The sequence below is a fragment of the Myxine glutinosa genome, chromosome 6 (assembly GCF_964187855.1).
Source record: "Myxine glutinosa chromosome 6, kmMyxGlut1.1, whole genome shotgun sequence".
In the NCBI taxonomy this organism is placed as follows: domain Eukaryota; kingdom Metazoa; phylum Chordata; class Myxini; order Myxiniformes; family Myxinidae; genus Myxine; species Myxine glutinosa.
Window position 1 is genome coordinate 33,991,211 of NC_136266.1, and position 19,774 is coordinate 34,010,984.

The window sequence follows — 19,774 nt, forward strand, 5'->3', positions numbered from 1 at the left end:
ATATATATATATATATATATATATATATATATATATATATATATATATATATATATATATTTATGTGTATATATATATATATATATATATATATATATATATATATATATATATATATATATTTATGTGTATATATATATATATATATATATATATGTATATATATATATATATATATATATATATATATATATATATGTATATATATATATATATATGTATATATATATATATATATATATATATATATATATATATATATATATATATATATATATATATATATATATATATATATATATATATATATATATATATATATATATATATATATATATATATATATGTATATATATATATATATATATATATATATGTATATATATATATATATATATATATATATATATATATATATATATATATATATATATATATATATATATACAGACTTGTCATTTAATATGGAATATATTTTTTTTCTTGATGGGTTTACTTTCTGAACCCAGTATATCAATCTGGTGAGTTTCTTTTACCCTTCGGTGATGTCTTTGTTGAAAGAACCATGTCACTGATTGTCTTTCGCAGCAAGAAGTCAATAACAGGATTATCTCACAGGTAGGTGGCGTGACAAAATGTAAGGACAGGTACATTTGACGATTGGCTTCACAATCGGGTATATAAGGGTTGTTGCGTTCTGTATTAGTGGAAAACAACTGCTGCATGTCTCCAAAAGTTATTGCCGCTTCCTCTGGAGATGTTCCGTCAACTTGACAATGCTGTTTGTCATGGTGTGGTGGCTTTACGAAATTCTGGCATGAAACAGCGTGCTATTGCTCGGCAGTATGGCATCACTCAAGGTCAGGTGTCAAAGATCCTGAAACGAAATGCTCAGAGGGGTGTCCCTACTCCAATACCGAGGCCAGGACGTCCACGCAGAACCACAAGGAGAGATGATCACCAGCTGCACCGGTTAGTCTGCAATGGCCATACCAAGTCAGCTAATCGGCTTAGGGCTGAGTGGCAGCAACTGACAAATGTGCCTGTATCCAGAAGGCTAGTCAACCAACGACTGGTTCAAGCAGGCTATCGTGCCAGGCGTCCCCTGAGAAAGCCACGCCTGACCAGACAACACAGCCAGCGCCGATTTCCGTGGGCCAGAGAGCACCGTCAATGGCAGCCAGGACACTGGAATCACGTGACCTTCAGTGACGAGTCTAGATTTCTGGTCTATCGTCAAGATGGCCGCGTCCGAGTGCGCAGACAAGTGCATGAAGCCCACAACAAAGATTGTATATTGCCAAGAGTCCAAGCTGGAGGTGGTGGGGTGACCGTTTGGGCTGCTTTTCATGCAGGGGGCAAAACTGACCTGGTTGTTCTGAATGGAAACCTGAACCAGTTCAAGTACAGGGTCATTCTGGAAGAAACATTGCTTCCATTTGCTCATGCAGCCCTTCGAGGAAACTTTGTCTTCCAAGATGACAATGCACGGCCTCATCGTGCTCGCATGATCCAACACTTTTTTGCTGACCGTGGTGTAGAGCATATGGAGTGGCCTGCCATGTCCCCGGATATGAATCCGATAGAGAACTTGTGGGCAGAATTAACGCGTCAAATCGACAACTTGGTCCAGCAGCCACCTCTGTGCGTGAATTGCAGCAGGCTATTGTCACTGCATGGCAAGCGATTCCTGTCCAAACCTTGGCAAATCTCGTGAACACCATGCCTCGACGTGTACGTGCTCTCCTGAATGCTCGTGGGGGTTACACGAAGTACTGAACTGTAATTCTACTGTCCGTAATCCCAGGCATAATTTAGTTTTTGTTTTTGTTGAAATTTTTTTTGGCTAATGTGCAAAATAAAGAGATACTTCTGGAAAACGTACAGAAGTTTAACACAGTACTGTCCATGAATTGAGTTCGATATCAGTTTACATCACTTTCAAGGATCAATTTATTTGCCTCAAAATGTCAAATGTGGTTTTTGTTTCTTTTAAAGGTCACATTAACAAAATCTAGAATAATTTCAACATAATTCCAATGAACTTTTGGTTCTAAGTCATCTTGAAAAGTAAGTTCACCCCCACAAAAAAAAAAATCCATATTAAATGCCAAGTCTGTATGTATATACAGCAATACCCTGTTTTACGCCATTTCGACCAACGTCAAATCCGACTTTACGCCACTGTTCTCGATTAAATTTCATATGCATACGCTATAATTTCATACGCTATACGTACGCGTAGCTGCTGGTTCTCATTCAAAACAAAGGCGACGCCATATGCATTTTGTCCTGTGCTGTGGTCGCGTGCTTGCTTTGCCTTTCACTGTTAATTTTGTGATTATTGCTTTACTGTGTAAAGGTTCCTTTACTGTGTAAAACAACCAAACGCATCGTGGCAACGGCGAAACATGACGACGATGCCGGCTCGGACGACCGTCCACGGCAGACATCACGTCATGTCACCGTGCAGAGTGTGCAATCTCCGCGGCGAGGTCAGGCCCCAGGGTCCATGGCCCATGTGAAACGAATGACCGTGTCATGCCTCGAGCCGGGGTGCCTCGTCGGGCACCTCGCCGGCATCCGGCGTCGACGAACCGATTGACGTGTGCATGTGCACATGTACATGGATTTCCAAATGCCTGCCTGTATGTCGTCGTTTCTGCGTATATCGCATCGTCCAAAAAAAAAAAGTCTTCGGCCGCTCGAGGAAAGACGGGGTACGCTTACGACTCGGAGGCGAGCGTTGATCCCCGGGCAGCCGGGTTCACGGAACCCTGAGCTCGTTCGTTTGTCACAGACGACACGACACAACCACCGGTGAAACTGCTCGGACACGTTGGGTAAAGCACTCCGTGGTGAAGCGGGCCGCGGAGCCACTCGGCACACAAGCCCGCCCATGGTCAACACGTCCGTGCCGGTCACCCCGTTCGAGGAGAAGACCCGACCGATAGAAAACAACGGAGGGACTCCCGACGGGGAGCGGCAAAGATTCAGGACGAAGCCGCAGCCTCCTCCAGTTATTTATTATATTTTTACGGTGTTTGTCTTCATTTTAAGGCATTTTTAAGACATTACGCCCGGTTTACGTCAAAAACCGAGTTACGTCACGGCTTATGGAACCAATTAATGACGTAGGCCGGGGTATTGCTGTATATATATATTTATATATATGTATGTATCTATATATATATATATATATATATATATATATATATATATATATATATATATATATATATTGTTACGGAAATGGGGACGGCGCTCCCCTTTTCACCTCCTCTATCTTATCCCCCATCTGTTTAATTTCCCTGGCAGATTGCTCCCCTATTTCCCTCAATTTGCCTTCCATCTTGTCTTCTAACCCCCTTAACCCATTCTTCACCCCTTTTATCCCGTTGTCTAACCCCTCAAATATTTTGTCTAACCCCTCTCTTAATTGCTCACTAGTACCCCTCGCTTCGTCCCTCATTCGCTCACCCAATTGCTTAATATTTATTTCCATCATTTGTCCCATTTGCTCTCACATCCTGTCCATACCGTCATTCTTTTTCTGTATTTCCACCATGAATTGGGCCATGAAGGCTTGCATTTGGACCACGTCCATTGGTGCCGCGGGCGTGGCCCCCGCAACCACGTGCGAGCCGCCATTTTGTGTCCCTACAACCATGTGCGCGAGAGCGCCATTTTGTGCACCTGAAGCCCCCTCAACCACAACCTCATTTCTCTCCTCCATTTCTCCCACATACATTTCCCTGGGGTCCTGGGTCACTTCTACCCCCCCTTCTGACTCACCCACCTGCATCCGATCACCTTGACCATCCATGGCACTATTTTAAATTTAGGCTGTTAAAAGATTTGGGGCGCTCTTAATTTTGACCAAATTTTTTTGATGTTATAAAAAATTTGGTTTGGGCCTCAAATCTCACTCCTAGACACCAATTGTTATGGATACGGGGGACGGCTCTCCCATTAGCAAGGGGTGATTAGCCCCTTGTCCTGTTAAGCTGGCCGTCTCCCCGGTCCTGGTACTTGTAACGCCCTCCCGCGGGATGGAACGGATCAGGGTTATGGGTCCAGGTTTATCCCGAATACCTTTATCCGTCCCTCCGCAGAACAGGGAGACAAGTACCGCTCGAACCCCGGTTTTAGATGGACTAGTTGCCGAGCGGTTTTAGCAACCCGAAGTTCGAGCCATTAACAGTACTAAACCCGATCCTAAGCGTTGGCCAAATCGTGCCACAGGTGTGCAATGATGGAAACCTCTAAAGTGACCGAAAGAGCATGAAGAAGTAGAAGACAAAGTAGGGAATAACAGGATTTATTATTATTTACACACAACTAAAGGAAGAAAAGCAATCAAAGTAATATACAAGGAAATGGAAGAATCAGAAGACACAGTGCAATTATTAACTTATCTATGAACAGTCTTACTTATAACCCCAAGACAACATGAAAGACGGACAAACGGGCACACTTACACGGGCGAAATGGCCGATTGGATTGAATGCCAGCAGGACGGGGCACGGTCCAGGGAGGTCGCTTTGAGAAGGTGTCAGGGCCGGTGGCGTGATGCTGGTTTTTCTCGCGTCGATTCCGCAGTCAGCAGGGCCCAAGACGACACGAGGTGGCGCAAGCTCCAGCGCAAGGGGGCAGCACGTTGAGGCAGTCCACGCACGTAACCATTCGTGTCCGCTTCTCTCCTATAAAACCCCGCGCTTGCCCTTTTATGACGTGCTTTTTGGGATCAACCCGCGTGCGTTGGATCCGCCCCTCGGTGAGCTTACCTCGGCCTTGATTGGTGCGAGGGCTCACCGAGCCCGCCCTTAGAGGCGGCGTTGGCAAAGCCACGCCTTGTTCCTCATGCTTGGCTGACTCCCCCCCCCCCCCCCCCCCCCGATGACGAGGTGGAGACACGCCTTTCTTCTCCGATGTTACCTCGTGCGTAATGGAGTCAAATGCAGCAAAGTGGACGGGAGATGAAAATGCAGCAAAGTGGCTAAAGGAGTCAATTGCAGCAAACCTGGCAAACCTGGCACTTGGAAGATGCCATGGGGCGTCGGAGGGACCTGTCTTATTTAATTGACGCAACGCAATGAACTAGTGGACCACAGAGCCTTATACTAACAAGTATTAAGGACATAACTACGAGGGGAACTTAAGATTTGCTACGTGTATGCGATGAATTAACTAAGGGCGACCTCTGATCTTTATACTAGAGTTACAGCAATCACAAGGGGAAAATTTACACCAAATTACACACACGATTCCCATATCCCCAACAATATATATATATATATATATATATATATATATATATATATATATGTATATATATATATATATATATATATATATATATATATATATATATATATATATATATATATATATATATATATATATATATATATATATATATATATGAATGAATATAAAATATATATATATATATGAATGAATATAAAATATATATATATATATGAATGAATATAAAAAATATATATATATATATGAATGAAATGAATGAATATATATATATGTGTATGTATGTATTTATATGTATAATTATATGTGTATATATATATATATATATATATATCTATATATATATATATATATATATATACAGTATATATATACAGTATATATATATATATATATATATATATATATATATATATATATATATATATATATATATATACACATACATACAATACGTCAGCAGAACGATGGGTAAAGATGGCTTGTCTATATAATAATAATATGCAAAAATTATAGCAAGAATTATTATTTAGCAATGGCATCCATTTTTCAAGTTATTCTTTCCAGCACTTTATTATATTAAGGTTTTCATGGAGATTCTTCTATTTTCCTCCTCTCATACTTCTTCTTTTTCTATAAATTTATAATTACCTTATTCAAAGCATCTACGCCCATTGATTTTTTCAAAGGGTGACTGCTTGTCTATTACTAAAAGAAGTGTCCATCCTTGTGTGTATTTGTTTCGCTTTATAATAATAATAATAATTGTACTGTTGGAACACTCATGATCAATTTACTTGGTTGGAAAGCTAATAATCGATTTACTTGGAACTAAAATTTATGTCTGTTTAATCACAAAAGAACTGCCTTTTAAGGCCATTTTTGCCCGCGGAGTGGGCACCAACCGTGGTCCGCTTTTTGAAACAATGTTTCATGGCCGGATGCCCTTCCTTTCGCCAACCCTGTTCGTCGCCTCTTGAGACACGCAGGGAATTACCAATTAACTGGTACTCAATTTGCGGACCTCAAAAGGATGACAGGCTGAGTCAACCCCCTTGTCGTTAATTCTGTGATCGAACATTCGAACCGAGGATCCTAGGATCCCAAGCCAGCACCCTAACCGCTAAACCAACACCAGGCTGTTTAATCACAAAGATGCCTGTTTTAAAAGCCCATCTTTCCGGCATCTCAATGGTGAAGAATCCCTTGCAAAATTAAATAATTATCGTATCCTAATCCATATTCAGATCTTCATCAAAATCGAATCGATTCGTCCTTGTCACAAATTTCGTAACAACAAGTACATGTTATGAAAGATCCTTTTTCGATTGTTTCACTTCCTGTTGCTTCATTGACACGCACAAATAGACATGCAATAATTTATCTTATTATGCATTGTTTGAACACTTAATATGTCGTCTGTATGGTGGTTCATCACCCAGTTTGAGAGTATTTAGAAAACCTGTGGATGATTGCGCTGCAGAGATTCTTCATCTCGCATAACTCTTCATCAAAGGCAAATGCCAATCATTTGCCAATCATTTGCTTCTCGCATAAATGCTATTGTCATGTTAAAAGTGAGGAAGGAGGGGTATTATTTTTACATGCAGTAAATCTTGAACAAGATTCTCTCCTTCACAGCACAACGATGCATCTTGTGAAGCAATTGTCGAGGAACAGGATGCCGGCAAGTTACCTGAAGACATGTTCATCTTTCTTTCAGGAAACTCATTTCGCCGCAACGGAAAAGGGGCTTTTGGCATATTTTACTACTGACTCCCTCACCTTGTTTTGAAACCTACCATGGGCTTTTCCTTATTCCGATAGCAAGTTTAATATCGACGTGTGAACAATAATTTGGAGCTTGCTTTAAAGGGCATTTCAAGTTTCACTTTCATGGGTAATTGGATGCACAGTTCACTTTGGATTTGCACTTCTGGAAAAGATTTAAGAAATAAATATATATATATATATATATATAAATAAGAATAATTTTCTGGGCAGAGGTAAGAAGTATGTGTTTTCAAATTTCATCTTATTACCATTGCTGTGTTCTTCATTGAGGTGGAGTGATTGAAGGCTTTGCAGTCCTCCATTCAGCTAACCAGAAAGGGAATCCGCAATGAGATCAAATTGCTTCTATCAGGGTCGAAGGGAAAGATGTGCTCATTGTTGGAAATTCTCGCTTTATCACAAATTCGAAAAACGCCATTTTCGGTGTCAAGAAATTGGTTTCCCTTACATGGAATGAGCATTGTGAATTGCTGTTTCCCTGCCTGCCTGAATTAAATGACATGATGAGATCATGCAGCGCTGCTTTGTATGCCTTCGTGGCTGTGCCTGTCATACAATGACACGGAACACATCCGCAGCACCAAATAGTCACTTTGATTTGTTTCGAGAAAGCACCCTGATTGGCGTGTTTCCTGGTTGAATTTTTGCAATGGTATTCAACGGATGCACTTTTTTATTCAGTATTTAACATGGCAGATATGTGTAGAGGAGCTGCCAAATCGACATTGGCTTGTAAAATAAATAAATAAATAACCTAAGCATCGATGCTATACGTGCTTAGCTATTCTGGATATAACGTCCAGATTAATTTTTTTAACTCCATATGTATCTTGCTTTTTTCCGGAAGCAAAACATAGTTCACCAAAGTAAAATGGAGATTTGATTTTAAAAAATTGGTTTGGAAGCAGAATTCTAATTTTGGAGATTGTTGAATTGCATTTGTGGTAACGTGATTATTTCTTACTGAAATGTAATGTACATTATATGTAGTAGCTACTCGTCTGATAAATTATCGACGAATTGAATACAAACATCACTTTTACCTGTTGCTCATTAAAACTACTTTCATAAGAAAAATGTGGCTTTTTTATTTTATGTTCAGCCTCAGAGGAGCCTGTAGATATTTGCATGAAAAGGTTGCAGCCCAACCTCGCCTTGGGCAGTGTGGATTTGAGGTGGGGCAGTTTATAACAAGAATAGATTCCTTTTTTGTTACCTCCGCCACCGAAGGTGGATGGAGGTTATGTTTTCACCCCTGTCTGTCTGTTTGTTTGTTGGTCTGTCTGTTTGTCTATCTGTCTGTGAACAAGATATCTCAAGAAGTTGTGGACTGATTCAAACGAAATTTGGCAGAGCAGTCGTGTATATGACGAGGACGAAATGATTAGATTTTGGTGAAGATCCGGATTCTGATCTGGCTATTAGAATTTTTAAGTGATTCTTCACTGTTGGGAGATTGGGCAAAAAACGATATATAGCAGGATATATCAAAAAGTTATGGACAGATTTGGACGAAACTTGGTGGAGAGGCTGGGTGTGTGAGAAGGACGAATCTATTCGATTCTGATGACTATCTGAATATGGATTCAGATACTAGAGTTATTTAATTTTCAAGTGATTGAAAAAGAGATCTAAACTCTCCCATTGATCCCATTGAGGGATCGGGCGAAAAGCAATATATAACATGATATTTAAAATAGTTATGGACGAGTTATGACTGAACTTCGTGGACGATTTGGTTTGGTGACAAGAACAAGCTGATTAGATTTTGGTTCAGGTTTGAATCCAGATCTGGCCTATCAGTGGGATACAAAACATGAACTGTTCACCAGGTGGAGATATGCTCTCTACTGAGTGCCGTTCTAGTTCAAATTGTGTTTGCTAGTGTGGATATTTGTGCTTATTCCATGGTGTAGGATAGTGCAGTACGTTTCTGTTGTGAAGTGGGATTATCAAGCTTTTCTTGTAACCTGCGATGCCAATAGTTAACGAAAGTGGAATTAGTGACCAGAAAATATTCACACCCCTTGCCTTTTGTTTTTTTTACATTTTGTTGTGTTAAAACTTGAATTTAAAGTGGATCAAATTGAGATTTTTTAAATCACTGATCCACACATAATACCCCATAATGTCAAGAAGAATAACAGTTTCTGCAGCACTTCACAAATCTAGGCTTTATGGGAGGGTGGCCAGACGGAAGACACCTGAAAAGAAGGCCCAGTACGCCTGGAGATTGCAAAAATGCATGTGAAAGACTTTGAGAGCATCATGCAAAAGATTATGTGGTCTGATGAGATGAAAATTGAACTATTTGGCCTGAATGCAAAGCGCTTCGTCTGGTGAAAACTGAGCAAAGCTAACCCTTCTAACACCATCCCGACCTTGAAGCATGGTGGTTGGCAGCATCATGCTATGGGGATGCTTTTCAGCGGCAGGGGCTGGGAGACTTGTAAGGATTGAGGGAACAATGAATGGAGCCAAATGCAGGCAAATACTTGAGAACCTGCTTCAGATTGCAAAAGACCTTAGATTGTGGCAAATATTTACATTCCATCAGGGCAATGACCCCAAGCATACACCCAAATCAACACTGGAATAAATTCAGAACAAGAGCATGAACATCCTTAAGTGATCCAGCCAAAGCCAACACTTGAATCCCATTGAGAATCTCTGGAAATACTTGAAGATTTCTGTTCACTGACATTCCCCATCCAACTTGACAGAGCTTGAGCAAATCTGCAAGGAAGAATCAGATAAACTCCCCAAATCCAGATGTGCAAAGTCGACACAGACATACCCAAGAAGACTCAAAGCTGTACAGTACTAATTACTGCGCTTCTATGAAGTATTGATTCCATGTTGAATACTTGCGTAAATTATATATTTCTGTATTTCATTTATAATTATTTTGTAAAAATTTCTAAAACAAAAATTCCACTTTGACATTATGGGGTGTCAGTGACAAAAAAGTCTCAATTTAATCAATTTTAAATGCAAGCTGTAAGAAAACAGATTGTGCAAAAAGTCAAGAGGTGTGAATACTTTCGGAAGGCACTGTATCTTGGAACCCTGTCTAAAGTTGTGCTTGACATCCCTATCTATGATAACTAGATAGCTAATAGAATGCCTTACCCAACGCAGTCTTGAGCAAAAGGACATGGGTGGGGTTTGCCAGTAGCAAATTTGACTGGTCGAGATGATGTAAAATGCGTAAATTTTAGCCAAGTACTGCTAAACTGAGTTTTTTGAAAGTGCCAATAAGGTGTGTTGTGTTCTACAGTGTTCAAATATATAAATCAATTGAAATAAAAGATTTATTTTGAAGGTTGTAAAAATTAAAATATATATTCCGGAAGTTTACCCATCGTTGATGCAGCGTCTTTTACACTACCTTATTTAACATGTTACATTTGTTCTTCATGCCTGTTGTTTGTCCTTGACGCTAAAAATGGTGAGTTTCCTGTTTGGAATGTTTGTACTTACGACATGTCACAGGTCTCTGAGAGCTTCCCATTGGTGTTGTTGTTGGGAGTAGATTTTTGAAACGTGGACCCATTCATCGGACAGCTGCCAGACCATACCCATATTTGTCACTGGACTCCACCCACCAAAGCACCAAGACAAAATGATATGGCCGCCATTTTGGTTTTCTGGTGGGCCTAACACTTTAGGCATGTAGGCCTCTGCTGATTATACACTGCCTGAGTTTGGTGCTTCAGATTTACATTGTCTTTGTTTTGGTTGAGTGTTATTGACAGAGACCCCAAAAAGTCGATTTAAATGTCAAAATAATTGGAAGGTTTAATCAAGCCCGTCAGAATGCATGGTACGTTAGAGCGCACGGTAATCAAGCATTATGTTACATTCTGAAAGTGTTACATTATGCAAATTACTGAAACTATTGGCTTTGTTTGGGTCGAGTTTCATCGACGATGAGGTGATCGGCATGGAAGGATGAAGACGTCTGAGACGTTCGGAGTCCGAGTCGATCCTTTATTCCAACCGCGAGCGACCAACCAAACCCTCTTGTCTCGCTTTCGGTTGCACCCGGTTCCGCAAAACCCGCGATCAACCCGAGCTCAAGCATATTTACATATTACAACATGAAAGGCAAAATGATGCCGCTGCTGGACCCCAAAAAGTCCAATCGTATATGGAATAATAGTAATGTTTCATCCATCCCGTCAGAACGCATGGTAATGAAGCGTTACGTTACATAATCAACTGTTACGTTACATAATCAAGCGTTACCTTACATAATCAAGCGTTATGTTACATAATCAAGCATTACGTTACATAATCGAGCGTTACGTTACATAATCGAGCATTACGTTGCATAATCAAGCATCATGTTACATAATCGAGCGTTACGTTACATCGAGCGTTACGTTGCATAATCAAGCATTACGTTACATAATCAAGCATCATGTTACATAACCGAGCGTTACGTTACATAATCAAGAGTTACGTTATGCAAATTTTGTTTGACCGCAAGACTGGTAGGTGGACTAAAATAATTATCTCACTCCTCTCTGGGAGTGTGTGATCGGGACAATTTCAGAGCCAAAGTACTGGCAAACTACAGTTTCATTTTCCGATTTGTGTTCAAAGTATAACATTCAATTGAAATCAAGTTGTTCCTCGATCAGAAAATGACGTTTGTGGACAGACAGACAGACAAAGTGGACCAATCGCCTAACGCCGCTTTCGCATTCAGCTGCACACTTGTGGATAATGCACTAAATCAGGACAAAACGTTTAGGTTAATAAAAAAGGAAAAGTTATTTGCAGTTTAGGGAAAGCAATGGAGTCTAGCTTTCTCAAGACTTGTTGTGAATTGGGGTCACACAGAACCTGAAGTCCAATTGACCTCGGCTATCTCTGAATGACTTTTTGCAAGGGTAAACGAGCTGTTTTAACCTCTCGTGGTTCGATGACATAAATCGTCCCTGTGTTGAGCTTATCACCCCCTTTCCGGTGCTCCACCCCAAAGCTGACTCCAAACCCTTCATTCTCGCTTGAGGTGCCCTTTCTGGGTGAGGGAGAGAACTGCTATTTTGTCCAGTGCAGCTGAGCAAGCAGGTAGCAGTTTTGAAACCTAAGGCCCTTTCAGCCTGACAGAGGCCAGGATAGAGGCAAACTAATGTGCCCTGTGCTTATGGTTCCAAAACATCACAAATATCATGGAACTGAAGACGTTTACTATGTACTAATAAAATCGATAACCCCCATTGTAAAACAGGTCTACCCCATATTCAATAGTTGGAACAGATATTTAAAGCCAAAGTTGCATTTAACTTTTAATATTAAACAGAAAACGAGAACGATTTGTCCCTCATTTTATGTATTAACATTTGAAATGGTCCAGTTGCAGGTGCATATTCCACATCCCAATTATTATTAACTCCGCCCCCTTTTGTGCAAATGCCTTTATTTTCTCCTTCCCAATTAATGTTTGTAAAACGTAATGAAGTCTCGAAAGAATTTGGCTTTGTGACTTTATGAATCGATTTGTGGTGTTGTTTGAAGTGGAGTTTCTGACAACAAACTGTAACCGTTGGTAAGTGGTGAGTTGAGGTGTGTGTGTGTGTGTGTGTGTGTGTGTGTGTGTGTGTGTGTGTGTGTGTGTGTGTGTGTGTGTGTGTGTGTGTGTGTGTGTGTGTCTGTGTGTGTGTAGTTCAGTGTGAGTGTCTGTGTCTGTGTGGTTCAGTGTGTGTGTGTGTGTGTGTGATTCTGTGTGTGTGTGTGATTCTGTGTGTGTGTGTGATTCTGTGTGTGTGTGTGATTCTGTGTGTGTGTGTGATTCTGTGTGTGTGTGTGTGTGTGTGTGTGTATGATTCTCTGTGTGTGTGTGTGTGTGATTCTCTGTGTGTGTTTGTGTGTGTGTGTGATTCTCTGTGTGTGTGTGTGATTCTGTGTGTGTGTGTGTGTGTTACTCACACATCATTAAATAATAATTACCGAGCCCAAGGCAAGTACCAGGTGGAGCTGTGTGCAAAATGCTGACGAATGCCTCAATACTTTTTTTTATTGTTTTTGTCTGGAAAGTTCCAGATAATGTTAATGTTTTGCCTTCCTTTAGGGGGCCCTCTATATTTGTATGCAGTAATTAAATTCAGTGGGGTGTGGAGATAATGAGGGCCTCTAAACCTCGTATTCTCCTTTACTTGCATCTCACAATCTCTCTATTTTTTGCCCCCACAGCTCCCTATCCTCTCCCTTTACTCTTGTATCCAATCGACTCTATTCCTTTTTGAAAGACAAAATCGCCGGAGGCATTATGTTTTCGGTTTATCTGTCCGACACGTCCATGTGTCCGTCATCGGGTTTTGTTACCGCAATAACTGTTGAAGGGATCCAAGTCAAATTTGGAACAAGTCTGTGTAATGATGAAAAGATAAACTGCTAAGATTATGGGGTTAAGAGGTCAAAGGACAAAGGTCCCGTTAGGGGAAAATTCTGTTGCTGCGCTAATTAAGGAATCGGTGATGGGGTTTTGACCAAACTTGGTATAAATGTGTATTGTGATGCAAAGATGAACTGATTCCATTTCGGCATCAAGAGGTCAAAGGTCATGTCCGGTAAAAATGGGATACTTCAGAACAGCTGAATGGATTTTAATCAAACTTTGTCCAAGTATGTATAAACCTCCGTCAGTGCATCCATCCATGATGGATTATTTGTTACTAAAAGGTCAAGGGTCAGAGGTCACTTTAAAGCTCCTGTTAATGCGATACCATTGGCTATGGGATTTGAACTAACCTAAGTCCATGTGCACTACCAGTCAAAAGTTTAGGTACTTTACTGGTGTAATTAACACTTAAAAGTGTACTTAAACTTTTGACTGGTTGTGTATACGATACATATGTACAGATTAGATATTGAATTGAAGTTTTAGGTCAAAGTTATACAAAGCAAATACTTAATGTGGGCAGAGGTATGTTGGTCGACATCGCGACTTGAGTTATGTCTAGTTTGTTTTAAACTTCTGCTTGTGGCTGCACAATCGCATCATATGGACGTTAAGCCGGAGGACTCATCTGCCAGCACTGGATGTTAAAGATCCCAAGGTGTCTTTCGCGAAGAGGTGACTTATTGCCAGCACCCTGAACAAATTACTCATTCTTGCCACTTTCAGTCAACTATCCTGCAATGGTGTGATTATCTGTAGTCCAGGATTGGTGCTTTGCCTTGAAACGTTTCTCAACTAGTCATGAATGCCTCAAAGCTCTGTCAGGAGTATGGGCCTCTAATTATGTAATTATTATTATTATTCTGCAGTTGTTAATGCATCTACGATGTAGTAAATGGTGCCTTATTTGATTTGGAGCATTTTGCTTGCCTTACGATGCTTGTGATAAATTGGAGATGGAGTGCTGCAATGTTGCAGATGGTAAACATGGATACCTTTTCAACACAGCAGGGCACTGTGAGGAAATTTAGAGCTGCACTTGTATAATAAGAGAATCATGCATTTGTTTGATTGATGTTATTAATTAAACTCAAATTACATGTGTTGTTGGATCGGGGAGGGGGCAAATGGGGAAGAATATAAAACTGCAGCAAGGTGAACACGTATGCCTTCGGCATACGTCCTCAGTTTATGTAGGTAGTATTGTATCGGTTCATTCTGTTATGGTACATATAGGATGGGCCTTATATATTCCCAGTTTTGAACCCCTGTAATTCTGTTGCTAAGAAACGAAATCGAACAAAATATTTACAGGAAATTGTAAACTTCCATTTTTCTGAAATTCCGGTATTCAAATTTAGATACGCACTTGTTCCATTTTTCTGAAATTCCGGGGTTCAAATAAAGATACGCACTTGTTCCATTTTTCTGAAATTCCAGTATTCAAATATGGAAACGCACTTGTTCCATTTTTCTGAAATTCCAGTATTCAAATATAAATATGCACATGTTCCATTTTTCTGAAATTCCAGTATTGAAATATAGATACGTACTTGTTCCATTTTTCTGAAATTTCAGAATTCAAATATAAATACGCACATGTTCCATTTTTCTGAAATTCCAGCATTCAAATATAGACACACACTTGTTCCATTTTTCTGAAATTTCAGCATTCAAATATAGATACTCACTTGTTCCATTTTTCTGAAATTTCAGTATTCAAATATAGATACTCACTTGTTCCATTTTTCTGAAATTCCAGTATTCAAATATAGGTACGCACTTGTTCCATTTTTCTGAAATTCCAGTATTCAAATATAGATACGCACTTGTTCCATTTTTCTGAAATTCCAGTATTCAAATATAGATTCGCACTTGTTCCATTTTTCTGAAATTCCAGTATTCAAATATAGATACGCACTTGTTCCATTTTTCTGAAATTCCAGTATTCAAATATAAATACGCACGTGTTCCATTTTTCTGAAATTCCAGTATTCTAATATCAATACACACTTGTTCCAATTTTTCTGAAATTCCAGTATTCAAATACCAATACGCACTTGTTCCAATTTTTCTGAAATTCCAGTATTCAAATATAAATACGCACTTGTTCCAATTTTTCTGAAATTTCAGTATTCAAATATAAATACGCACTTGTTCCATTTTTCTGAAATTTCAGCATTCAAATATAGATACGCACTTGTTCCATTTTTCTGAAATTCCAGTATGCAAATATAAATATGCACTTGTTCCATTTTCCTGAAATTCTGGTATTCATATGTAGACACATGCTTGTTCCATATTTCTGAAATTCCGGTATTCAAATATAGATACACACTTGTTCCATTTTTCTGAAATTCCTGTATTCAAATATAGATATGCACTTTTTCCATTTTTCTGAAATTCCAGTGTTCAAATAAAGATACGCACATGTTCCATTTTTCTGAAATTTCAGTATTCAAATATTTTTATTTTTATTTTTTTTGTATACTGAATCGAGGCTCGTGAAAGAGCTAACATTTACTTCACAAACAAATCGACCAGACAAACAAAATACACAAAAAGAGGGAGTGGAAGACAAGATGGGGAGAAAAGGGGAAGCACACAAACACAACATCCGAGAGCAGGGAGATGTGTGGAAGGGAGAGGGCCCGGGGGGAGGAGGCATGGGAAGGGGGGGGGGGGGAGGGAGAAGTATAAAGCACAAGGACACCAAGGACTTCCAGGACAGAAGTTGGTATTTCAAAAAGTGGAATTGAAGTGAAATTAGCGGGGGTAGAAAAGATCAAGGTTTTGGATGGGGGAAGATAAGAAATGGTGGTGAACAGCTGTTTTAAAGACTTGGAGGGTGGAGTGGGATTGAAGAGAGTGAGGGAGTTTGTTCCAGAGGCGGGAGAAAAGAGGAATGAAGGAGTGAAGGTGAGCAGAGAGTCTTGATTTTGGCAGTTTAACCAAAAGAGGGTTGCAGGCAGATCTTGTGCGACCTGTAGGAATATTTGTGGGACAGAGCCCAGAGAGAGCTGGGGGGGCAAGGCCAGAGAGGAGTCGGTAGAAGACGGAAAGACCACCAACCTGCCTGCGGTGAGTGAGTGAGAGGCCCTTGGAGTTAGCTTCATCGCGGGAGATTCCAATGATTCTGAATGCTTTGGTTTCAACAGCGCGAAGGCGAGCTAGGTGTGAGGCAGGAGCACCAGCCCAGAGGGGAGAGCAGTATTCCATTGAGCTGCGGATGAAAGCCTTGTATGTGGTGAGGAGCTCAGGTGTGCCAAGGAAGGACTTCGCATGACGGAGGATGCCCAGTCGGCGACTGGCTTTGGAGGCCAGATTTGAAATGTGGTTTTTCCAGGAAAGATCATGGCAGATAGTGAGACCCAAAAGCTTGAGTGACAGAACTTCTTGGAGAGGATTATTCAGAAAGTGGATGGGAGGGTTGTCCAGTCGGTCTTTTCGGAGAGACATCGTAAGAGTGTGAGATTTGTCAGGATTGAAAGACATGTTCCACTTGTTTGCCCAGTCTGTGATTTTGTCAAGGTCTGCAGAGAGTGAGGAGGCTGCAGACTGCCGATCTGAGGGATGAAGAATGGAGCGACAGAGAGTAGAGTCGTCAGCAAAGAGATAGAGAGGATTTTCAAGAGAGTCAGAGAGATCATTGATGAAGACCAGAAAAAGCACAGGGCCCAGAACACTGCCTTGGGGAACTCCAGCCTGAACAGGAAGAGGAGATGAGAGAAACCCATTCAGGGCCACACGTTGACTACGACTAGAGAGGAAGTCCGCCAGCCATGCGTGGAGATTTCCATGGATACCAAAAGAGGAGAGTTTGGTGAGCAGAGCGGGGTGCCAGACTGTATCGAAGGCACGTGATATGTCAAGGGAGACTGCTCTAATTTCCTGTTTGGCATTGAGGACCTCCATCCATTGTTGAGAAAGCAGAAGCAGCATGTCCAGAGTGGAGTGTGCAGGTCTGAAACCAAATTGATGATCAGAGATCAACCCATTGGAGAAGAGGAAAGATTTCATATCTGAAGCAATGATGGATTCCATGACTTTGCTGATAATTGTGAGAAGGCTGATTGGTCTGTAGTTGCTGGGATCTGTTTTTGCACCTTTTTTGTGCAAAGCGGTGATGTTGGCAGATTTCCAAGCAGATGGAAGATGACCTTGAGCAAAAGAGAGGGTGAAGAGAACAGAGAGAGGGAGTGAGAGAGCGGAAGAACATGATTTTAGGACCCGTGGGCTGATGCCGTCAGGTCCAGTTGCAGAATCAGAGTCGAGGGTTGACAGGAACTTTTCCACCTTGTCAGGAGGAAAGGACACAGAGTCCAGGAGTAGCTGGGTACGACTGGGTACGGTGGGTACCGAGAGGGATGGGTTTGGGACACAAGATTTAGAGGCAAACACAGAGTTGAGGCATTCGGCGTTTTCACGTGCGGAGTCAGCCGTGTGGCCATTTAAGGTGAGGGAGGGGATGGAGGGGGAACAACCACCAGAAACACATTTTACCAGACGCCACCAGGATTTGGAAGAGGAGACAGATAAGAGAGTTCGGTCCTGAGGACGGAGAGATATTGTTTCCTGGCTCTCCTGAGGGTGGACACACACTTGTTTCGGGCTTTGTGAAAGGAAATGAAATTTCCTTCCGTTGGATTTGCTTTCCAGGAGACGAAAGCAAGTTGTTTCTGGGCGATAGCCTCACCACAAGATTCCGTGTACCATGGACGGGAGGAAGGGTATGACAACTGAAGACGAGAAGGGATAAATCTGTGCATGAGAGAGAGCAATTTACTTTGGAAGAATTCCCAGGATGAGTTGATGTCAGAGGCAGTAGAGATGGGAGACCAGTCCAGATGATTGATGGCTGCTTGAAGACCGTGCCAGTTGGCCTGAGTGAAATGCCAGACTCGTCGACGCTGAGGAGGCCCTCTGAAAATGGTCAGAGAGATGTCCACTTAAACAAGCACATGATCAGAAGAGCCGATTGGAGCAGAAGAAGAGCAGACAAATACGCACTTGTTCCATTTTTCTGAAATTCCAGTATTCAAATATAGATACACACTTGTTCCAATTTTCTGAAATTCTGGTATTCCTATGTAGACAGGTGCTTGTTCCATTTTCCTGAAATTCTGGTATTCATATGCAGACACGTGCTTGTTCCATTTTTCTGAATTTCCGGTATTCAAATATGGATTCACACTTGTTCCATTTTTTTGAAATTCCGGTATTCAAATTTCGATACGCACTTGTTCCATTTTTCTGAAATTCCAGTATTCAAATATAAATACGCACATGTTCCATTTTTCTGAAATTCCAGTATTCAAATATGAATACGCACTTGTTCCAATTTTTCTGAAATTCCAGTCTTCAAATATAGAAACGCACTTGTTCCATTTTTCTGAAATTCCAGTATTCAAATGTAAATACGCACTTGTTCCAATTTTAATGAAATTCCAGTATTCAAATATAAATATGCACATGTTCCATTTTTCTGAAATTCCAGTGTTCAAATATAGATACACACTTGTTCCATTTTTCTGAAATTTCAGTATTCAAATATAAATACACACACGTTCCATTTTTCTGAAATTCAAGTATTCAAATATAAATACGTACATGTTCCATTTTTCTGAAATTTCAGTATTCAAATATAAATACGCACATGTTCCATTTTCTGAAATTTCAGTATTAAAATATAAATACGCACTTGTTCCATTTTTCTGAAATTCCAGTATACAAATATAAATACGCACTTGTTCCATTTTTCTGAAATTTCAGTATTAAAATATAAATACGCACTTGTTCCATTTTTCTGAAATTCCAGTATACAAATATAAATACGCACTTGTTCCATTTCTCTGAAATTCCAGTATTCAAATAAAGATACGCACATGTTCCATTTTTCTGAAATTTCAGTACTCAAATATAGATATGCACTTATTCCATTTTTCTGAAATTCCAGTATTCAAAAAAGATACGCACATGTTCCATTTTTCTGAAATTTCAGGATTCAAATATAAATATACACATGGTCCATTTTTCTGAAATTCCAGAATTCAAATAAAGATACACACTTGTTCCATTTTTCTGAAATTCCAGTATTCAAATATAGATTCGCACATGTTCCATTTTTCTGAAATTTCAGTATTCAAATATAGATACTCACTTGTTCCATATTTCTGAAATTCCAGTATTCAAATATAAATACGCACTTGTTCCAATTTTTCTGAAATTCCAGTATTCAAATATAAATACGCACTTGTTCCAATTTTTCTGAAATTTCAGTATTCAAATATAAATATGCAC

The 19,774-nt window shown here is 40.0% G+C and overlaps 1 protein-coding gene across 1 annotated transcript in view; it reads left to right on the forward strand.

Annotated features, from left to right (window-relative positions):
* Positions 1–8,133, forward strand: part of SHCBP1 (SHC binding and spindle associated 1) — a 149,080-nt gene extending 140,947 nt beyond the window's left edge. The window contains exon 14 of the mRNA XM_068119310.2: positions 6,910–8,133. Within this exon, the coding sequence (XP_067975411.2) occupies positions 6,910–7,044 (135 nt within the window). The 3' untranslated portion in view covers positions 7,045–8,133. The remainder of the gene's footprint in view (positions 1–6,909) is intronic.
* Positions 8,134–19,774: the final 11,641 nt, after the last annotated feature.